The sequence below is a fragment of the Ursus americanus genome, chromosome 7 (assembly GCF_024610735.1).
Source record: "Ursus americanus isolate L20-20 chromosome 7, mUrsAme1.1.p, whole genome shotgun sequence".
NCBI classification, from domain to species: Eukaryota; Metazoa; Chordata; class Mammalia; order Carnivora; family Ursidae; genus Ursus; species Ursus americanus.
This window is the reverse complement of record NC_142133.1, coordinates 33,580,599-33,604,940: the sequence shown is the minus strand read 5'-3', so window position 1 is coordinate 33,604,940 and position 24,342 is coordinate 33,580,599. Positions and strand designations below refer to the sequence as shown.

The window sequence follows — 24,342 nt, the reverse complement described above, 5'->3', positions numbered from 1 at the left end:
CTATATCCAACTTGGAAACTGAACTATGAGTTATATGAGATTTCAATAATACTTTCCTAAGGTAATCCACACCTTTCATCAGCAGTCTCCTGCCTTCTCTCAAATATAAAGACTATATCCAACATTTTAAAAAAGAGGCAACTGTGTTTGTGACATTATATAGTTGTCTGGTATTATTTCTTGCTGTCTCAGAAAGCAAAGGACAGTAAGTCTAGGATAATGATAAACAACATTTTTTGAGAGGAAAGGCCAACTCAAGAAAATAAAAATATGTTACTTTTTTTGTCTGTAAAAAAAAAAAAAAGTAACTTTTGGAAACTTCCCCTCTTGTATGTCACATGATTCTGATATGATTGTCAATTAAGGGGCCGCTTCCCTGCCCCAAAAGTTGTATATACACAAGCAGGGATAATCAGAGCTCTTGTTAGTGATTGAGATGGAAACTAGGAGATGGGGGGTACCTATCTCCTTGTATAGGTTGAGAAAAAGCATGTAAAAGGAATAAGATTCATTTTTCTCACTATATGGAGAGCTTGGCTAAAGATAGTCAACAGAGAGGGACACGCAGGGACACAGAAAGGGATACAGAGGTAAATGTAGAGTGACAGACTGACCCCAAGACAACTTTTACCTAAAGAATGGATTATCACAAAATAATTTAAATAATGGGGTACACTGTTTAATTTCATCAAACTATTTTCAACTGTTTTAGAAACAACTTATTTGCAGAATCCAGCTTTAAACCTAAAATGTTAAATACCACACATCAACAGTCTTTATACCTCTTTTTGTATACCACATTTATTAAAATTACATGTATGCACCTCCTGTTAGCATTACCATTCTTTTTTTCTTTTTTTAATAGAGGGAGGGGAAGAAGGAGAGGGAGAGAGAGAATCTTAAGCAGGCTCCATGCCTAGCATTGAGTCCTTCATGGGGCTTGATCTCACAACCCTGAAAGCATGACCTGAGCTGAAATCAAGAGTTGGTTGCTTAACTGACTGAGCCACATAGGTGCCCCTAGCATTACCATTCATATGAAATGGTGTTTGTGCAGTTATTTGAATATTTTAATATATTTTGCCCATATTTTACAAAATTGAGTGGAAAACTAATGAATGTGCTAATATTAATGGGTTTAGATAATTTTAAAGTTTGGAAACAAACCTCTTTTTAAGTTGGTTTAAATTTTCAGGACTTCAATTTTCACATATGTATAATCTTATACAACAAAGCTTATAGGTTATGCTACCTCAAATCATGGCAATAAATTATGGTTATTTCTTATATTTCTAACACAAAGCATATATCTGTAATCAGTTTTGTGTGTGTGAATGTACATTTACACAAAAGTTAAATTAGGAAGTGATTATTTTAACAAAAAGGACCTTAACTAAAGAATAATCCACACAATTCCTATAAATGATAGTCATCTGTTATGTACTATAAATATTATATAATACTAATTTATATGTAATCTTTCCGGGAACCATCTATTATATGAAGTTATATGATTAGAACCTCCTAATTAAAATTTTGATATTAAATTGAAGCATTATGATTTTCAAAGTATATTAATAATAATTGCACACAAACATAAAACCTACTCAAATAAACCTATTTCCTTTAGAAACATAGAACCTTGGGAGGATCTTAGATATCTAATTTAATCCCTTCATTTTCATATTGAGCACGCAAATGTCCAGAGAAATTTAGTTGACAAATCATGACAAAACCAAGAGTAGAACCATGCTTTCCTAGCTAGTTTAGAAGTTGAAATATGGATTTCTGTATCTAAATGTTTTGTGTTAGCCTGGGTGGCTCATTCAGTTAAGCCCCTGCCTTCGGCTCAGGTCATGATCTCCAGGTCCTGGGATAAGCCCCGCATCAGGCTTCCTACTCAGCAGGGAGTCTGCTTCTCTCTCTCACTCTCCCTCTGCCCCTCCCCACTGCTCGTTCTCTTTCTCTCTCAGATAAATAAATAAAATCTTTGAAATAAAGTAAATGTTTTGTGTTATTTTGGCCTTGTGAAAATATGACATATTTATACTTAGATTGGGAGCTTCTCCTGAACAAAATCTGTATACTATTTCTTTTCTATTTCAAATATCTAAAATTGACAGTTCTTCCTTCAAATAAAAAAAAAAAAAACTCCTAACAGACCATCTCCTTTCACCCTGTAGGTAACAACTAAAAACTATGGACAGAATTAAAAGTTCAGCAACCTGAGGGCTCTAAAGAATTGACAAAAGCAGACAGATTTTAGAAGAAAACTAAAACTTGGAGGCAATAATATTCAGAAAGTGAATTTTCTCTGAGATTTTACTCTGAGGTCAAGCACAGTTGTAGCACAGTGCAAAGTGGTTAAAATGCTGAGAGAAAATCTGCTATCTTTTTGTTTAGAAGAACTAAGGGAAGGAGCTACAACAAGCAGAGTTGTGAGAGAGAAAACAGAAAGGAGAGAGCCAGATAAGGCAAATCCAAAAATTTGGGCAAACTCTGCCCAAATCGCTGGTTGGCCCTGGAACCAGAAATTAAGCAGTGAGCTGATTGAAGGCAGTGTGAATTGAGATCTGAGCTTCCACTCACCATAGGCAAGGCAGAGGTTTCTGTTTGAATATAACCAAACTAACCACTTGCCAAAACAAAAACATGAAGGCTCATCGGAAGAATATAACCAAATTCAGAGTCTCTACAACGTAACTGATATAATGTGCAGTATACAACCCAAAACCATTTGATATATGAAGATCCAGGAAATGTGATCCAATCTCTAGGGAAGAGATAATCAGCAGAGGCCAATTCTAAGATGATCACTATGTTAGAATAATCAGACAAGGATTTTAAAGCACCTATTAAAACTATGCTCAATAATACAAATGAAAATATGCTTTTAGTGAATAAAATGATAGGAAAATTAGCAGAGAAACTATTTTTAAAAAGAGCCAACTGGAAATTGTAGAACTAAAAAATGCATATCTGAAATTTTAGAAGTTCATATGATGGGTAAAAGAGCTATATGAAGTTGACAGTGGAAGAACTGTTAATTTGAATTCAGATCAATAAAAATTATTCAGTCAGAAGAAGAGAGAGGGGAAAAGGGTAGAAATAAAGTATAAAGAACCTCAGGTACCTGTAGTATAATATCAAAATGGTGGTTAGAGTTCCAGAAGGAAAGGAGAGAAAGAGAATGGGCAGAAGAAAATCTGAAGAAATAATGACCAAAAACTTCCCAAATTTAATGAAAGACAAAAATTTATAATCCAAGCATCTCAGTGAATCTGAAACAAGTTTGAAGAAAACCAAGCCTAGAGATATACTAGTCAAATTGCTTAAGACTAAAATCAAAACACCCCCAAAAGAGTTTTTGACCATACAAAGTTCTTAATAAATGTTATTAATTTAAAAAATAAATAATTCTGAAAATATAATTGAACAGAAAACTTTTTTTGTCCTGAGATTCCCACCACCCCCGAGTTTCTATTGTACATATTTATGTACAACTTTAGATAAGTTTAGGAAATTTCATTAAATAAGGTGTGCCAATAGAACTATTATAGAAAACTGAGGAAAAGTTTTAGTCATGAGCTTAAAGTAACAATGTACTAAAAGATACAGGAGTAAAAAGAAACTCATCAAAATTATTTTTATTTTAGTGGTTTTGGAACCTAGAATTTATTTTTCAGGCTTTTGAACATAGCCGAATTATTTACATTATTTTATTGCATATTTTAAGTAAATATATCTATTTATTTATTTTTTTAAGATTTTATTTATTTATTTGTCAGAGAGAGAAAGAACAAGCAGGGGGAGCTGCAGGCAGAGGTAGAAGCAGGCTCCCTGCTGAACAAGGAGCCCAATGTGGGACTCAACCCCAGGATCCTGGGATTATGACCTGAGCTGAAGGCAGACTTTTAACTGAGCCACCCAGGCATCTCTTAGTCAAATATATTTAAAAATAGACCCTTTAGCAGTGAAAATTCAACAACCTTATAGATGTATAAGCAATTTTCTATATTTCCTTACTCTAAACAGAAAATAGGTTCAGCCCTACAGGCATCATCCAGTGCAAAATTAAGTAGGACAAGGTTGGGAGGATCTGAGTTCTAGTACTGGTTCTAGCCATGAATATAGCCTTGACTAAGTCACTTAGCCTCATTTGAGTTTCAGTTTCCTCATATATATGATGTGGATTTCACATTTTTTATGGGAAACAATAGAGTACTGATAAAGAGTGAATACTTGTTCCAGACTGGTTTGAATTCTGGCTCTCCCACATAAAGTTAACTACTTTATGTTTCCTTATATTTACATATTTCCGATATCTACAAAATGAAGCAATATCCTCTTCATAGGCATATTGAATTAAATGAAATAATGCATATTCTTATGTCAGTGCCCAACGAGTGTTAGCATTAGTTGTTTTTTAAAATGATCCTGAAATGTGAGGTACAAGTGAAAGTACTAATTAAGTGAATAATAAACACAATTCCTTTTTGCATATTAGAATTTTGAGGTAGGAACATACTAACGGTATGCTTAAGAAAACAGAGTAACTATAATGGAAACAAACAATGACAAATTAGATATTGTTTCATGTATAGGTGAAAATTCACAAAAATAAATCTTGAGACATTAAAAAATCAGTTAATATTTTATGTTTATTTTTGCTTCAAAGATACTTGGAAGTATTCAAATAACTAGTTGAGTACCTCTACCTGGTAGTTTTTTTTTCTCTACAATCATTTTGTTTTGCTTTGTTTTGTTTTTTTTATAATAATATTTTTTTATTATGTCACCATACAGTACATCCCTGGTTTTTGATGTAAAGTTCGATGATTCATTAGTTGCGTGTAACACCCAGTGCACCATGTAATACGTATCCTCCTTACTACCCATCACCAGCATATCCCATTCCCCCACCCCCTGCCCCTCTGAATACGATCATTTTGTTATAAATGAAAGTAAGCTATATTTCTTCAACTCCCTACCCCTCAAAGTTACGTGTTTTTTTTTTTCTTTTGAATCACTAATAACACTTTCAACACCACAAAAAGTGCATTGGTAGAACCAAGTAAAAGGTGTAATTTATTAACATAAATCATTGAGTCTGTAAGTGTAGTACCACAGACTAGAAAAATATTGTCAATTGAAATCTAAAGCAGAGGATTAACAGCTTGATGAATTACTTGAACAAGTTCATTAGTAAAAGCCATATCCACAAATGCTGAAAATGTCTAGAGTGCCAAGTACTGTGGTTCTCTTTCTAAGCACACTGTTAACAAGTTCTGGAAATGCTATTTCAATAGCTTTAGCAATAATTATAATTTAGATATGTGGGGTTTTAATTCCCAAGAGTTTAAAGCACTATTGTCCCTATGGCTTAAATTTTCTTTTCTGTGTACTGGGATGTAGAGATAATGATTTGCATGTTTCATATCTTAAAGCTAAAAGATGCACATTTAAATGTGTATTTTTTCAGCTAGATGTAATATACTTTACTCAAATATTTCACCTATTTTACTAGATGCCTTATTTCCTTTTCTTGGCATTTATTTTAAATATTGCTTGAAAAAATAAAAAAAAATTACAATGCTAGGCAGTCAGGCAAGTAATTAGTTGGTGTTTTTACAACTAAATTTTAAAATATTCGTAAGTGTCTTGTCATGTGAAAATACCCCTTATTTTAAAGCTCATTTTCATTGTTCTTCCCTTAACATTTTCTATTTCTTGCATGTCTTTGGGAGATTGCACAGCTGAAACTGCACTAAACTAGAAAGAAATCTGAGGTTACTAAATAGTGTCCAGGATTGTTTTCTCCATCTGTTTCACTCTGCCTTACAGAGAATACTCCCAAACTATGTTATAAATGGAACAGGAGGGGTGCCTAGGTGGCTCAGTTGGTGAAGCGTCTGCTTTCGGCTCAGGTCATGATCCCAGGGTCCTGGGATTGAGCCCGCGTCAGGTTCCCTGCTCAGCAGGTACCTGCTTCTCCCTCTTCTCTCTCTGCCACTCCCCCTCCTTATGTTCCCTCTCTCTTAAATAAATAAAATCAATCTTAAAAAAAAAATAAATGGAACACGAGCTCTTCAGCACTTAAACAATGTTGTCTATATCTGCATTTAGAATATACTACTAAATCCTTCATACCAAAGAAGGAAATGTTTTCTACTAAATTTAAAATCTTCATTCATTTAATATAAGTCCGTTGTATTAAAAACAAAACAAAAACAAGAAGCCCTATGTAACACCATAAACCAATCACAGCAAAAGAATGGATGAATTTACAAATAATGGTGAAGTGCCTGGGTGGCTCAGTCGGTTAACCACCCAACTCTTGGTCTTGGCTTAGGTCTCAATCTCAGGGTTATGAGTTCAAGCCCCATGTTGGGCTCCATGAGAATAATGGTGACTATCGAATATATAAAGTAGAAAATAATTATTGTGGAAAGACCATGAGATATGGAGTCAGCCTGAACTGGTCTTAAGACAGGGTATAGCTCAGAATAGAAAAACTGAACCCCCATCTCTTTAGCTCTTAACTGGAAATAATGTCAACTGGGCAGTTGACACAATTAAATGACATGATTGATCATGCATCATAATCCACATCTATTATTTATGTAGTGATTTGTGGACTGAGTTAGCTATAAGGTTTGTACTTTATCCAAGTATTCAGTTAATATACTGTATTAACAGAAATCTGAACTATGATGTTAGGAAACTTGTGTTATGTAACTGAAACCCATGCATGCCAAAATGTGCAAGACTAGGACTGTCTACTCTTTCTTTTTTTTTTTCTTCTTACTGGCCTTTATGCTGCTGTCATGTTTAACTTTTATGTTATAAACCCCACAACATTGTTATTTTTGTATGAGTAATTATTGTGTAAAAGATTTAAATAATTTTTTAAGATCTTATATATTAACCCATGTGTTTATCATTTCCAGTGTTCATCAGTCCCTCGTGTAAACCCATTTTCATTTAATATCATTTTCTGTCTGCTCGAAAGACATCCTTTAATATTTCTTGTAGTGCCAGTGATTCTTTCAGATTTTATGTCTGAAAGCAACTTTATCTCATGTTTGCCTTCAAAAGACATTTTGCTGGGTATAGAATTCTAGATAGGCGGGGGTTTTTCCTTTCAGTGCTTTAAAGATGTTTCTCCATTGTCTTCTATGATTGTTTCTGATGAAAATTCTGTTATATTCATCTTTGTTCCTTTGTTCTCATCTTTTTTTATTGCTTTTATGATTTTATACTGGCTATGATGTATCTCTTGTGCTTGGAGTTCATTGAATTTCTTTGTGGGTTAATAGTTTCCATAAACTCTGAAAATTGCTAGGTCATTATTTATTTCAAATATCCTGTATACTGTCCCCCCACTTCCTCCTTCAGAGACTCTAACCAACCATACACTAGGCTACTTAAAGTTGTACAACTCGCTGTTCATTAAATTTTTTTCAGTTTGAATAATTCCTATTGATATGTCAAGTTCACTAATTATTAATCTTCTGCAATGTGTAAATTGCCATTAATCCTACATAGTGTATTTTCACCTTAGAACACCATAGCTTTTATCTCTAAAAGTTTGAGTTCAGTCTTTTTAATATCCTCCATGTTTCTACGTAACTTTTTGAACACATGTACTAACTGTAGCTATTTTAATATAGCTAATCTGTTAATTTTAACATTTACATCAGGTACAGGTTTGTTTCAATTGATTCTTATTATAGGTTGTGTTTTTGGTTCTTTGCATGCCTAGTTATCTTTAATTAGAGGGCAGTCATTGTTTTCACAGGTGCTGGGCATTTTTGTTTTCCTAGAAGCATTTTTACGCTTTGTTCTAGCATGCTGTTGTTATGTGGGAATGGTTTGATCCTTTTTGACCTTGCTTTTAGGTTTGTTTGGTGGGTCCAGAGCAGTGCAACCTAGGGCAAATCATTCCTCACTACTCAGGCAAGTTACTACCCAGTGACCTTGGTTGGTGAGAACTGGCATTGTTACTAGATGCTGTGAGCACCGGACAATGTTTGCTCTCTCTAATCCCTTTGGATGTCTTTTTCCAGCCTCCATTTCCTCACATATATGTCCTAATCAGTACTGCATTTAATTCTCAAGGGGGATATCTGCAGATCTCTGGACTTCAGTCTTCTCTTCTCACAGGTACTCCATCCTGTGAACTCTAGCTATCTTAGTCTCCCTAGACTCTCAGCTCCATTTTCTTGCTCATGATGTCTACTGGGCTCTTTTTCAGTTCTTCCTTGCATCATGGTCTGGAAACTCCCTCAAGGAAGTAAGCTGGGAAAATCGTAGGGCTCCATTGTTTCCTCATTCTCAGGTCTTGAAATCCACTTTTCCATGTAGTTTATTTGGTTCTTTCAGCAAGAAGGGTACATGCAGTCCTCATTATTCCATCTTGGCTGGAAACAGAAGGTAGAGCTGTCTTTTAAGAAACTACCACTTCTTGAGTTTTTGTGTAATATCAGAAAAGAATATCTATAGTTATCTGAAAACACTATTAAAATACTTTTCCTTTTCCCAACTACAATCTGTGTGAGCTTGGATTTAACAATAACATATCGTAACAAATTAAATGCAGAATACCACTCTTCTATATAGTGTGAATCTAACCAGAAACCTTGATTTTATTACTTGGATCAGAGTTTTACTAGCAGCTAGAGGTATGCCATTTCATCTTAGACTAGGCAATTAAGCTTTCCCTAACAGATTTAAAACCAGAACACCCAGAAGTTACTAAAATAGTGAAGTAAAATGAAGACATTTCAAATAGCTACACATTTTATGTATTTCTCTACTCTTTTGTTTAGTGGTTGAATGAAAAAGGAGAGATCTCTATGTGGATTCATATAATCAATACACACCCAGCTGCCCATGTACACATAAAATTTAGGAGTCATCTGTAACAGCAACTGGGACTGTAAAAAAATTCTCCTGAGCTATACAGTTAAGCTATAGAATTCTAGTGAGTTTTTTTGGCACACTTGCCTGAAATGTAACAATTCTTTCCTGCACATATAATTTCCACAGATAAGTGTTTTTTATGAATAGTTTCCAAGAATGACAGTATGCTCAATAGTTAAGATCACAGTATTTGAAATTAGACTGCTTGGGTTCAAACTCTGGCTCCAATTACTTTCTAATTGTGTGACCTTGAGAATGTCACTTAATATGCTTACTTCAGCTTTTCTTGTAAAATGGTGATAAAAGTGTTATTTACATAGTTGTTTTGAGAAGCAAATTAGTTAATGGTAATTTTTTAAAATCATGCATGGTAAATAAAACATTTAGCAACCTATAGAAGTTTAGCAATTACAGTTTCTTTTCAACCCTGTTGGCTATTATCCAAAGAACTTTAAAAGCACAACTATCTGAGATCTACCCCTAGATGTACTCATTTATGAAGTCTAAGAAGGAACAACACAAATTTGTTGTTTTGTTTTTGAGTCTCACAAGTAATTCTGATCATCATATTCTGGCAAGAATTGAAGATCATGGTTATTTAGATAAACTGTCACTTATACTAATCAGTATTAGGTTAAATTTAAATTGTTCCTAGAAACATTTTCTAATCCTGAATAGCTCAGGGAATCAGAGTCAAATTGCTTCAAGTAGGGGGAGGCAGAACTCTGCCATCAGAATGTATCTAAATTCATAAAATATTTAATAAGTAACTACTGAATATCAGTATTGGGTAGACAGAGATGAGTAAGGTGCCTCTGTTCTGAGGAATGTAAAAGTTAGTGATAATGGAGTATGATAAAGCATTGTTTCCCAAGGTGTGGTACATGCCTGCATACAACTGACTCTGTGTAATAAGCAACCCAAGTTTTCCCGGGATCAGGGTTGCCTGTCTGTAGCAAGCAAGAAAGAGTACTGATAGATGGGCTCTATTCTGCAGTAGACTTTCCTGCAATCATGGCATTATTAAGGTCAGTTTTTCTACAGCCATCCTGAGATGCATAAACGGCAGCTGAGCTTGAGCTGGAACAGAGCCGCCAGGCCTACCAACTGCTCCTTCTCTATGTAGAAACAGATTTCCTAGAGATTGGATAGCGCCAACCTAGAGAAACTATCCACACAGCCCTCTGTGTGTTCACTGAAGGGCCACTAACCCCTACTGTTTCCAATAATACCTAAAGGAAGAAGAATGTGTTACAGAATGCAGTTATCCACTGCATATATGAAAATACAATTTTCAGAGTGATATATCTCTATATAGCCATACCTTAAAATGCATTTAATTATTTTGATATTATCATAGCTGTAAGACACCGGAACAGTGGTGAATGCACTAATAAGTGTTTCACACCTATACCTTTCATCAGGTCTCCCAAAGTCATTTACGACAAATAAAGCATCCTTACTGCCCTTATGACCTCTGCTTAGATTTTCTGGCTTAGTGAATTCTAAACAGACGAAAAGAAAAAAAAATAGAGTAATAGAGATGATCAAGTAAGTCAGAAAATTAATTAAGGGAAAATTAAATAGTTATAGGAAAACGAAAAGAGAAAGATTCTCTTTTTTATATCCTGGAATGAATTCTTTAATACAAGAAACAATGAGCATTATTATTAAACAGTCCTTAACATACTCTGAGTTACTATTTTTTTTATACTATGAAATAATTAATGCTCCTACAAACAAGTTATTTTATATACTAATTAATACTTGGAAGAAAATGGTACAATTGTCTAGGTATTCATTAGAATGAAAGCAATCATTCTAATCCCAGCACAGTTTTAACTTGCCTTGTGACTTTCAGAATAACAGTATTCATTTCTCACCCATACAATAAAGAAGTTGGACCAGATGATATCTAAAGGTTCTGACAGTTCTAAATGTTAATAATACTATATTACTTATATAGCCAGTCTTTCTTTTTTCTAAACTTAAATCAGTATTTTCCCTAAAAATAGTGGAAAGTTTCCAAAATACATCATGTTTTAGAAAACTAAAGTTTTCTAAGATCTATTTCAGACTAGGAACTGAAAATAGTGATTTCCTTACAAATAAATCGAAGTCCTTATTTCCCACCAACCATGTTCTTAAGAATATGAAAGTATATTTAAAATTCAGAAATGTATAAAAAACAGAAATAGTTATTGAATTGAAAGTAAAACTATAAAAAAATAGTCCTATTTACTTAGTGAGTTGAAGCTTTGTATTAGGAAGTTATTACAATAAAAAAATTAGATTACCTATTTTTGGAGGATCAACGATATTTAAAAATACAACTACTTTACTCTGTATAATTCTACAACATAATCGTTAATTCTCCTGAACTGCCAAAACTTATATGCAACTATTTTCACATACCTCTCCAAGGAAAGGTTTCATTGACCATTGCAAACATTGATTTATTAAATAAAATACAAGTCCATAAAAAAAAAAGAAGTCCATGCTTTATAAGTCAGCATTAAATTTCTCACAGAGAAATCAAGAAAAAATATTTCCTATCATAGATAGCTATTAACTGTCTTTGTTACATCTTACAACTAACATTTCATAAAAGAAATCAAGTTAAGTGGGAGCTGCCTTTACAGATGATGCTTGTGCTTTGGCCATTCTTCGAACCAATGCTTCTTGTTTTTTTCTTTGAATTTCTTCAGGAGAATACTTTTTATTTTTCTCTTCTTCCTCTAAAAATTAAACAAAATATAGATATTACATTTATAGACTATAAAGTCATACTGAGTATGAATTTTAATTTTTACTTTTTTATTACCCAGACTTGTCATATTGGTATAACTATTAAATCACACTGAACTACTAAATATGATATTCCACATACAGATACAGTGCTCTAGGCCAAAAGAAAATCAAGCACTGATCAATCTGTTCTTATTTTATATACCTTTTCACAGTGTGATAAAGTTCATTTGATTAAAACTGTACATTTTAACTTCCTAGCATATAATTCTTGTGAATAAGGACATCTAATGTATATAATCGACAAATGAGTATTTTTTAAAACCTGGGATTTTAAATGTTATATAAACTTTAATAGAAAAGTAGTTGAAATATAATGAATTAAATACAAACATCTCAAATGTATTTTTACTATAAGCTATATTAATATTCACACCAACCTCTTTCCTCTATAGAGCTCCAAGATTTTCATTTTAGCCATTGAGGAAAAATGTTTTAAAGTGTTCTAGTGAAATCTATCATGACAATAAGCATATAATTCACTGTCAAATGTTTTTATTTGGAGAATACATTTTATATAAACATTAGAAAATTATTCCAAAAAGAAGAATATCTGAATAAAATCTTCAATTTGAATGTCTTTTTAAGTATACAGAAATGTGAAGCGTTCTGACATATTCCGATGCAGCATATTGTAGTGTATACTTCAGGGAGATATACTATAAAATAAACAATGTGTTTTAAATTAATGAAAATAATTTTGATTTTAATAATACATCCAATTCTATCTCTGCAAAATACTGAGTTCTAATAAAATGAATTTAATTCCACAGTATAGTCACTTGGAGCTAAAAAATATTAGATTATCTATATAATGCTAATAAAAGTCAAACTTAAAAATTAGCAAATGTATTTTCTCATTTAAAGGATGTTTTAAAATTAAGACTATCACCTTAAATCGTATTTACATGCCCCTGTATTGGTAAAACTGTTTATGTTGTAAAATCTGCCTCTCATGGAGTAAGAATCTGTAGTACTATTGGCAGAGAAGTATCATTTACACTACCATCTAGACAAAGGTTCAGACTTTGTTGTAAGACATTTCCCTTGTTAACTAAGGGAGATTATTTGTCCAAAATAAATTATCTGTCTCCCCTTCCTTTCTTGGTATAATTGGAAATGGGAGAGGGTGTTCAGGGTAAGAGATAAATATTTCAGATAAACTCCCCAGATTACTCTGATGCCTTATTTATTTCCTAAACTAATTATCTCACAGACTTGTAGCTATTTTTCCTTACAGAAAGATGCTACAAGATACTTTATAATTAGCTTGACTAATTGTCTTACTATTTTAGTCTCAAAGCTGAGAAACATAAACTCAGAATACACACAGACAGAATTGCATTGAATGGACCATAAGTCTGGAAGGAAAACAGGTTAATAATCCATGACAACAGAAAAGAACATAGCTCCCTAAAACTGGTTTTACAATTGGATTGGTGATATTCCTGGAAAATAATTTCAAATGACGTAAATAAGGTCACACCATGAAATTTTGATTTAGAGAGTCATCCATTTCTCCCATCAGCCCTTCCTTTAACTCAGTCTTCAATAAAAAACACGGCGAAGTCTCAAACTACTGCAAGGTACAAAGCAAGAGTGGCTCTTCTTAATCTTTATTCTCTTAAACGAGGTCAGCAAAAAGGAAAAAAAAAATTCCGTAAAGGGCCAGAAAGTGAATACATTAAACTTTGAAGGTCATATGGTTTCTTGGTGCAACTGCTCAGCTGTTATTGTAGCATGAAAACAAGCAGATATGGACAATACAAATGATGTGACTGTGTTCAAATAAAACTTTGTTTAGGGACAATGAAATCTGAATTCCATATAAGTTTCAAAGGTCATGAAATATTACTCTTCTCCAGATTTTTTCAACTATTTAAAGTGTGAAGACCATCTAAGCATGCTGGCTGTACAAAAACAGGGTATGGGCTGGATTTGAATAGGCCATGGTTTGCCAAACCCTGCCTTAGAGCAATGAGGCAGTTAAATGGATTTTGTTTCAGAGATACTCCCTGGAGAGCAGCTTGATACTGTAACAAAGTAAAAGAAAGTAGAAACAGTAGAAAATACCAAGAAGATTAATGTTAATTAGAAGATTAGGTACTATCAGTAAACTTAGAAAAATTGGTAAGATAAACTGAAAGAGAGATTATCCACCCATAAAAAAATGCAGATGGATAGTAGTTTTGGGAAAACGCAAATATTACAGAGATGTAGTATTTAATATAGTTATAACTATATGTAACTAAATTCATGTTGAGAGTATGGTCCAATTAATTACACTTATTTAAATACAAATTTAAATATTTAAAATTATTATAGATTGACCACAATTTTTAAAGTTTCAAAATATCTAGGCTATAAGGTAGGGAAATATTCATCGTCAATGTTGATAAGAATATAAATTGATGTGACTTTTGGGGAAGATTTGGTGATATCCATCAAATTCAAAACATTCTCTTACATCAATTTTTCAATAATTAACATATATGATCACACGAGAACAGAGAAATTTATGTAGAAGTATATTCACTGGAGGATTGTTTGTAATGCAAAACATGCAACCAAACTGAACTTTCCATCAATAGAGAAACAGTTAAATAAATCATGGTACATCCGTATAATGACATACTATGCAGTCACTAAAGGACTGAAGCAAAACTATACGAATAAGAGGGAAAGATAGCTATATTAAATGAAGGCAAAACCAAGTTGCCAAATAGAGGGTATACAGTATATAATTCCACCTGATTAAATAAATGTGTAGGTACACACATGATACATACAAACACGCATGCACGCTTTTATATGCAAAGAAAATACTACATGATGTATTTCAAACTGTTAACTGTGGTTTCCCTGAAGAATGGCTGTGAGAAAGAGAAATAGATAATTTAATTTTTCACTTCAAATTAATCTATTCTGTTTTCTTTCTTTCTTTTTAAACAACTAGCATATTACTGTTACAAGTTAAAAAAAAGGGGGTGGGATCACTTAAATAGGGAAGCTGTAGCAGTAATGCCAACAAAATCATCATCTAAAATCTAAACAGAAAACAATGAGCTAATGTTAAAAGAAGCTAGAAACTCCCTCACCTTATTAGCATTGATCTACATAATAGATAAGAATCCTAATGTTAGCCCCAAGTGAGGAAGACTGATTAAGAAAATCAGTAATTACAAGCTAGCATAGTAAATGCTATAACAAAAGTTAACACTGGATATTGGAGAAACCCAGAGAAAGTGAAGCTAAATTATCTGGGGATAGAAACACTGTGTTTTAAAGGACAAATGGAAAATGGCCAGGCAGATCTGGTATTTGCATGTGGGGGCACTATGGTTCTGGGTGAAGGAAACAGCATCTGTAAAACCATGAGGCTGTGAGAAAGAACTGAGCATTAAGAAGTACAAGTAGTTACGCCAGACACAGTCCCTTTTAAAAAACATTACAGTATCAATGAGTCACAGATTTTCACATTATATTGCATGATATTCACTCAAATACTTACTAAACATCTTCTAAGTGGCAGATGCTGTGGTAGGTCTACTTATTCAGATAGGACAGACAATAATCAATACTTGCTTGCAAATTGTGATAAATGAAATGAAGGAAATAAGACAGGTGATGGAAAATAACAAAGAAAAGACCTATTTATAGATTGTTCAAGGAAGGTCTCTATAAGGAAGTCACACTTAAATTGAGACCTAAGAATAAAAAAGCACCAATCAAAAGATGGGAATGGGGGTGTGTGTCAAATGCTGGGAAGTAGTAATTTTAGTTGGGAATAGCACAGTCAGAGCTCTTGAACTAGGAAAGAAACTATTCTGTTTGGGGAACCGAAAGATAGCTAGTGTAGTTGAAGCTTAGTAGGTGAGGTAAAAAAGCAGGCAGACGGAAAAGGAGTGATAACCCAGGGCCTTGTAGATCAGCCTAGAGTTGGAATTTTCTTTGAAAAATGATGGGCCATCACTGAAGGTTGTGGTTAAGCACAGGAATGCCATGTTTGCCTATTTGTTTTTAAAAGATTACTCTGTTTGGAGACTAGAATTGAAAAGGGACAGATAAAAGAACTACAATCTAGTTAAAAAATGTTGGCTTGGATAAGGGTGGTAGCAGTTAAGAGAGAAAAATGGACAATATTGAGATGTACTTTTTTGAAGTAGAAACAATGGAACTTGATAGAATTGTGGGAAAGGAATCAGAAGAATCCAAAACGACAAGTTGTACTAAGTAAATTACAGTTCTAACCATCACAACTAACATTTCTATATCAGATATTATAGTAGCAAATGTGTCTAATTAGGATGCTCTGAATTTTCAAATATTGTTCACCTCAATGTTCTGCAAAACATAGGAGTAAGATTATTCGAGTTTTAAAACAATGAGGTATTTCGTAAACACAATCTCGTAGCAATATATCTACCAAAAAGTATAATTTTCTAGGAAATAATTCAGAAAACATTCAACAAATATTTATTGAGTACCTACCAGATGCTAGTCATTGTATTAAAATATAAGAAAGACTCAAATGCAGTCCTCTGAAAACATAAATCACCCACACTTTGTATATTAGAGCTTATTTAGTTCTAAGAGTCACTTTAAGAATTCTAGTTAAGCATCATGATTTTTAAAATTTTGTTACACAAATTCAATATAACAAATAACTAGTTAGCTACTGTCCCAGGTGATAATTTTCGTAGAAAACTATTTTATACATACCTTTTGGAGGTTGTTTCAAAGATTCAGAACGTTTTGCCAAAGACTGCTGTTGAACAGTCTTCCCACAAAATGGGTTGACAGTTTTATTTTTCTCCAAACCCTGTGTAATTTTGGTATCAGAAATACTTGCTGGTATACAATTTTGACTAAGCTGGGAAAGTATTTGAGAATTTTTCATCTTTGTAAATGTATACTTAGGAAATCGAACTGGTCTGTTAAGATCACTCTTAGGTCCATCTGTTGTGCTCCTATGGGATAGATGCTGAGTACTTAATTTCTTCTTGTCAGTAGCAGTTTCTGTATTCCTATGATCTGACCTCACATTCAAACTTGAATTTCCTATAAGAACCGATTCAGTACTATTCACTTGTATTGGAACATCAGTGTTATTACAGGAATAATGTAGATTATTGATCTGACGATTTGAGTTCTTAGAGTATATTGTTAAATTAGTTGTAGCACCTAAAAAACTTGGAGAATTTCCACAAATTTCTCCTTTTTCCATCTTTACTGGTTTATTTAATTGTGAGCTATTTGTGAAAGATGTATACCCTGAAATGCTGCTCAGATTCAAATGCTTCGATTGCACCAATTGACTTTTTTGTTTAGCTGTAGTAAACATATTTTTGGCTCCATGTTTGGAACTATTATTGACCTCAAGTTTACTTTCTGATATCTTGCTGTCCTTTCTAATGTCTTGTTGCTGAGTTAGTCTTTCAATATCATCACATGCTTGGTATAATAAATCATCATCGACATCATCTGCTTCCCAGGTATCCTCTAATTGATGACATGCTTTAACAATTTCATTGGCAAATGATGGATCATTCCAGTCATCAAAGAAAGAACCTAACTTTGATGCATTAGTCTGATTTGGATTAGAAACACTGGTTTCATTGCCCAAAGTTGCAGAGCCAAAAGGATCTATATTAGCAGGTGCTTTAAAAGACTGATTATAAATGGACTTATTTTTTTGTTCATTAGAATATCCTGTGTTCAAAGCTGACTTTTCAGAAATATTTACATCAGAAGTAAATTTAGTGTGCATATCTTCTTTTACTTTTGTCAGATTAGACGCAACTGCGCCGTCTTGAATTTTGTCTTGAACAACAGTTTTACCGAAATATTTCTCAAATTTCGTTTTATTTCCAGTGGATGGTAATTTGCTTGGTTTATCATTTGGATTTAGTGAAAACCCATATTTTCCAGAATCTATTGATTCCTTGTTATGTGTCTTTGAAGGGAGATCCTGTAAAATTTTTGAATCTCTTAACCTGGTATCTAGACTTGTATTCATTCTTGACTTATTTTTATCATTTTTATTGTTGAAGTTATAAATTCGCTTTTGATCAGCAATCTGGGCTGTTTTAGGAGCAGGGAAAGGTTCACACATTTTGACATTTTGCATAACAAAAGGTTCATTACTTAGTAAGTTTTCCCAATCATCCTCAAAATCACTGGTAGTAAATGCATCAAGGTATTTATGAAAAGCTTCTGGCTTCTCAGTGTAAGAAGTCACACATGATTTTGTCATTCCAGGAGTGTCTACTTGACAAAAAAGTGATCCTGGGGTTTTATCTGGCAGTTTTTCAGGGACCAGACTTTCATTCATAATTATTTTCTCCTCTTTTAAAGCGCTTTTCTTTTCAAAGGTGGTATTACTCATGTTTAAAAAAGCATCTGACAAATCTTGGCTGAACTGTCCACTACATTTCTGAGTAGAGCCATCAAAAATGGCATTAAAGGCTGCTTCAGCACTTTGGTCAAATAGCTTCTGAATGCTATTTTGATCATTTACCACAGACATTCTGGTGTTTTCTTTCATTGGCTTCTTTATTATAGAATTATCTATTTCAGGAATTATATCATGTAATAACTGCATCTGTACATTATCTTTAGAATTGCTTAAAGTCTCTGCTTCTGAAATTGTCTGGATAAAATCATGATTTCTTTTGTTTTGCTCTTGAATCACATCTAGCTCTTCCATATTTTTATCAAATTGCTTAGCCAATTTCATAAGTTCTTCCTCTTGATTTTGTGTTTTTAACCTATTGAAAAAATTTTAGAAATTGTAACTAGGAAAACTTCTAAGAGTCATTATAAATATTCAACTGTTACTTAGCTTTTAAAATATATTAAAACTGAAAATGTTAACACAATTATTTTAAGTCTAAAATTTTACATGTCAAAACTAAAAAATATAATTTATAGCCATTTTGATACATTTACAAAACCAAAACAGTATTATTAAAAATATTTACTCCACTGAATGTCAGGAAAGCTGAAAAGTTTGAACTTACTTTGTGCAGCTGATTTTTGCTCTTGATTTTCCTTTTGCTACACTAGGAGTACAAGGAATAGCAGTTGCACCAATCCACACGCCTAGCATGGAGTTTGTTGTTGGTTTTTCATCCTTTGGCAGAAGGGAAAAAAAAGGGATTTACAGACTCCCCCGCCCCCCTCAAAAGAAAAGAAAACTTTAACTATACTGAATTATTTTCCTAAAACAATAAATTCTGGTAAGGTGGTAGTTACTAAACATATTCCAGAACAATGAGAAACTGGAGAATGGCAATAACAAGCTGTAAGAAGTGATCCATTTATGTTTCAGGAAATGAAAACATTCAGAATTGGTAATTTCTTATTTTCTAAAAAATTAAGTTTTAAGAATTTAATTAATTAACAAATGCATATTCAACAGTAAAAGCACATTTTTTTTCCAAGAAAAAACTGACTGACTTAAGAATGGAGAGATACATATGGAATTCTTTCTGTATCACCCAATTCTCCAAATTTTCCCTAGCCCCATTATAATCTTTATCTAAAGTTGGACAATCCACGTTGACCTGAATTGAGAACACTTAAAATTAAACTCAGAACGAGTCAAGAGCAAGGTTAGAACTGATGCTAAGAATAAGGCAGGGAGGGATAAGAACAAAAATTAGAAAAAGCAGCAAAAGAAGTTTAACCACTATAAAGGAAAAGAAGGGCCATTTTAATCCTGGATGTTCTTGCTACTCCTTTCAGTCAGTTGATCATGCAAAAAAATTAGAAAATGAGTTTATTCATTAGTTACAAACCAACAAATCAAATGGCTTAACCATTTTCTACTCTATTTTTGTACTTAGAATGAACATAGTACTTAGAATGAACATAAATATCATTCAATCTAAAAATAATCTTATTACTAGGTTATAGGATACTTGAAAGCATGGACTGATCTTATCATGAGCATCCAGCAAAATGCTAGGCATGGAGAGATTATCAGTTTATATTTATTTATTAGGTTTAGGTGAAAATATCCCTACAACTTGGTACTTTAAAATCCTCAATCAACAAGCAGTTTTCTTAGATGTCCAGTTGAACCTAGATTTTAGCTTCACAAAATACTCCAGTAATCAGTAATTTTACTTTCAGACTCAATATTTATTTTCACTTTTGTGTCAACAACAACCTTGAATTTAGGGAAAATATTCTTAATGATTTAATTATGGACCCTTTGTCCATTTACCAAGTATTTTTAAATTCATTCACTTTTTAGAGAAGAAAGGTATGACAACTTTATATGCCCAATTTTATATATACAGGGGCCCTATGTATGTTTTTATACTATTTGTGTTATATTTTAAAAATGTCTTTAACAATAATTGCATATTTATTGATTTCCAACTACAATCCAGGTGCTATATAAGGTATCTGAACACAGTACTTCATTTAATCCTAAGGAGTATTCTGTGTAGTGTTGTATAAAAATGATGAAAAAATATACATCCTCAAACAACACTATATGAAAAGTATCCCTCAAGAAACTGAAATGATTGTCCAGGGAAAACGAAAGTGCGTATTAAAAAAAAAAATGCCATCTCTGAAAATATCAAGGTGACTTGAATAACTACTTGAGGACGTAACTCACCTAAAAATAAAAAACATGTACATGTCATTTTCAGAACATGACAATCTTATACTACCAAAGATTTACATGCTTTAAAAGTATTAGTTGAAAAGAGTAACATTTAAAAGCAACTAATTTCACTGTATTTTTTTCTTATATACAAGTTACCACCTGCATATTGTTACCATTTCTTGTGAGCTATTATTTCCAGCCCACTTAGGTAAAGGGTCCAGTAATTTACTCAACTATCTTTTTATCACTATTTAAGCTGGCCAGTCCAAACACATTTTATTATGCTTCTTTCATGTGAAACCCACAATTAATGAAGATCTATTGTTAACTTATGAAGTAAATAGTATTATGGCATAAAAGCTATTTAACTAATGAACCATATGTAAAATGAATTTCTATGACATGCCAAACATGGAATGTAGAGCTAGTAGCAACAGAGTTGTTTTGACTGTGTTAATTGTAATTTTGGATATTTTATAGCCACTAAGAAAAACTTTATTTCCTGTCTCCTCCACCTGGATGATGGTAATTCCTTATAACCACAGTTTGGGACAATGCCATCTATTGTTTATGGTGAACATATAGTCACTATCCAAGGGTATGTCAAGGAAAAAATCCCTTATTTCCTACAGAGAGGACACTGAGCAAAAATTAGATGTTTTCTAAATTTAAATATTGTTAAGTAAGAAAAAAAGAGAGGACAGTAAAGAGGTTCAGAATACAGGTTGCCTTAAACTTGTATTTCTATTTCATTCAAGCAGTACAGGAATTGAAATAAAGAAAAGGAAACTTTTGAAGATGGTTCTATGACAGCAAATTACTTAACTATTATAATGAACTTTAAAATAATCTTACATTTATAGTGCTCTATGTTTACAAAGAATTTTTATTTAATTTAATCCTCGTGATAGTCCAATGGAGAGAGCAAGACAAGTAATTCCAGTTTATCGCCGAATGAACTAAAGTTCTGAGAGCTTAAGTGACTTGCTTATGGTCACCCGGTATAGGAGGTAGACTGAGAACTAAATTCAAATCCAGTGTTCTTTCCACTTGTTTGAGTGTTTCTCAATGATCGTATTAGTCTATGAGTATTAAGAAGAGCAATTTCAATGGGGAAAAGTGTGCTATACACAGTAAACAAATACTAATCACAAAAAACTTTAAAAAGTTTAAATTTTTATTGTCTGATTCTATTATTGTAGTAACTTTAAAAATAATGCCATATATTGTTAAACAATATTAAAAACAAAATAAATACAAAGCTCTAGTCAAAAATCATTACTCTAAAAAAATTAAAATATAAGATATAAGCTTAGGAAAATATATATTGCCAATTATACATTATGTTCCTTTTCTCAAAACATACATTTCAGTAGTACAAAAGGTAAAAGTAACCTCTGGTGCTCTATTTTCAGAAAAGAGAATTGTAAAAGACAAAACATTTTTCATACATGGGCCTAGTGACATAGCTTTCAGGTTTAAGATAAACTATAAAACTAGTGATATTTACCTGAGGAGCAATGCGATTAACAATATGTGAGATTTCATCACTATCTGTGGTATAAATCTGTTTTTTTCTTCCTTTACCTAAAGAACAAAGACATTTCTATAAATGGTAAACAACTTAATTAAAAAACTTAATTTTTAAAAATAGCAGTCACTTCTTAGGAAACAATTTTAATTAGCATGGCTTAGATCACTACGCACTGACATCACACGCGTAACCTAACAATCACATAAGATTCTCAAAAAACATCTGTTGTATAGAAGTTCGATTACTCTACTGAAATTCTATAGTTAAATCCTAATCATTTACCAAATATCTACCCAGATAGAAATATTAATAGTAAATTACCTAACTGTTTTGTCATTGGAGAATTTTGATCCCAAAAGATATCATTCTGTCCATCTGGATCATTAGGAGAACTGAAGGCAGATGACAAGAAATCCATTTTCAGCACTCTCTTTGGTGTTTCATATCTTTCTACATAAAATAAAAAACAATTGTTGCATTTTACTTTACTTCCTAATACCCCAATGTCACATATCCTTTAGATTACTTTTTATAGTCCAATTATAAAATTTTCTCCTAGAGATATTACTTTAATAACTGAAATGTTTCACATAAAAATCCATGTAATACTTCACAAATTTGACACTGTAAATATCAATTATTTTAAGATAATCCAGTAGCTCTATGACTGTATAATACTGTATAATCTAGTCACTCCATCATTACCACTGGAACTTGGAGGCTTTGGGAACCACCTTAATTTATACATACATTTCGAAAATCAAAACGCTCCCAGCAGAAACTTCAGTAAGAGTCTGTTTAGCCCCCTTTTCATCAACTCTATCCAACTTACACTAATTACTTCAAAAACTTTTAGGGACCCATTTCCTGTTAAGTTTTGTCCAGTATCACTTTTAAATTTCTACAAACATTTGTTTTTGTTCATTCCAGAATTGCTTTATGGGAGTAAACTAAAGACAAGTAAGGTAACAAAAGTCGTTATTTTAAGAACACACTTTAAGAAAGAGCTTTTGTGTGAATTTCAGTTCCTACCAGGATTTATTAGAAATCTTTAAAAAAAAAAGAGAACACCAAAAACTGACCAGAATGAAATATTCAGGGCCCCTTAGTTTCCTACTTTGAGGGACATCATACACAGGAACATCCGGTTTATTCATAATGAAGTGAGACATCCCCAAAACTCTGAGGATGACAGAGATAGCTATAGCTTTTTATACGATCCCTTCACTAAAGCAAGTCAGGGCAAAAAGTTTGGCGGGGGGGAGTGGAGGGGCCCGGGGAACAATTTTCCTGGGAATAAGAAGGCAGCAAGTCTTGGGGCGCCTGGGTGGCACAGCGGTTAAGCGTTTGCCTTCGGCTCAGGGCGTGATCCCGGAGTTCTGGGATCGAGCCCCACATCAGGCTCCTCCGCTATGAGCCTGCTTCTTCCTCTCCCACTCCCCCTGCTTGTGCTCCCTCTCTCACTGGCTGTCTCTATCTCTGTCAAATAAATAAATAAAATCTTTAAAAAAAAAAAAAAAAAAAAAAAAAAAAAAAAAAAAAAAAAAGAAGGCAGCAAGTCTTATCAGATAGTTTTCTTTGCTCTGCCACTGCTGATGACTGAGCAGTCTAGAAATAACTGCCCTCCTTCCCTCAAACAGGTAAATCACAGGGCCTATTCCTACAGCAAGACAAGTGGGTGGTCAGAACGTGGCAGAGCTCAAATTCGTAGACTAAAACCATGGGGGTAGTGGCGTCGTGTTCCTTTCGGACTCACGAGGGGAGAAGCCCAGAGAAAGAAAACACTTCGGACTCCACCCCCACCCGCACCCTAAGATTCCCCACTGCAAGCGGGGCTGTGGGGCTGCAGCGCTTAAGCCCGGAGAGGCCGCGTTGCCGACGTCTCACCCTCGGGGTTACTTTTACTGCACGAAGCGGCTGCTGGAGGCTGCTCTTGTTGCGGCACGGACCGGGGAGACGTGTCTCCGGCCCTGTGGGGCCCTGAGCCGCGGGCCGACCTCAGCCGCCTCTTCCCTGGCTCGACCATCGAGCTGCATTCCTCAGCCGCCGGAGCTTTGCGCGGTGTGTTCTTCAGGCCAGGGCTGTCCCCATGTTTCCTTCGCCGACTCATTGCCTCCAGCCCCCCTCCACCAGCCCCTTCTCCTTTCACATTTTGCAACGGGAGGAGTAAGGCAATGGAACTACAAGCAGGACTCGGCGCCAACGGCCGCCGCCATTTTGGCCGATGGGGCGCTCGAAAGAGGCGGCCGTTGATTGGCTGCGTCTGGACAAGGGGCGGAGCGGTCAGGGCGCCACCGGCGCGCGCTTCCGCAGCCCGCGTCCAAGTTCGCCGGGCTCTGCTCAGACTCATCCGGATTGGAAGTGATAAGGGGGCTAGTGAGCTGGTGACAGTAGTTGAGTGAGAGTATGTGAGGTGGAAAGTAAATTGAATCCACTGGCATCTTTTTAC

General features: G+C 33.9%; 1 protein-coding gene across 1 annotated transcript; it reads right to left on the bottom strand.

The window, feature by feature from the left end:
- Positions 1–5,004: 5,004 nt before the first annotated feature.
- Positions 5,005–24,130, bottom strand: ETAA1 (ETAA1 activator of ATR kinase). Its single transcript, XM_045788128.2, has 6 exons — positions 23,781–24,130; positions 22,215–22,343; positions 21,870–21,946; positions 18,756–18,868; positions 16,456–18,503; positions 5,005–11,663 (listed from the first exon to the last, which is right to left on the bottom strand). Exons 1-6 carry the CDS (start codon positions 24,001–24,003, stop codon positions 11,545–11,547), a joined length of 2,709 nt encoding a protein of 902 aa, XP_045644084.2. The 5' UTR covers positions 24,004–24,130; the 3' UTR covers positions 5,005–11,544.
- Between the last annotated feature and the right edge of the window lie 212 nt (positions 24,131–24,342).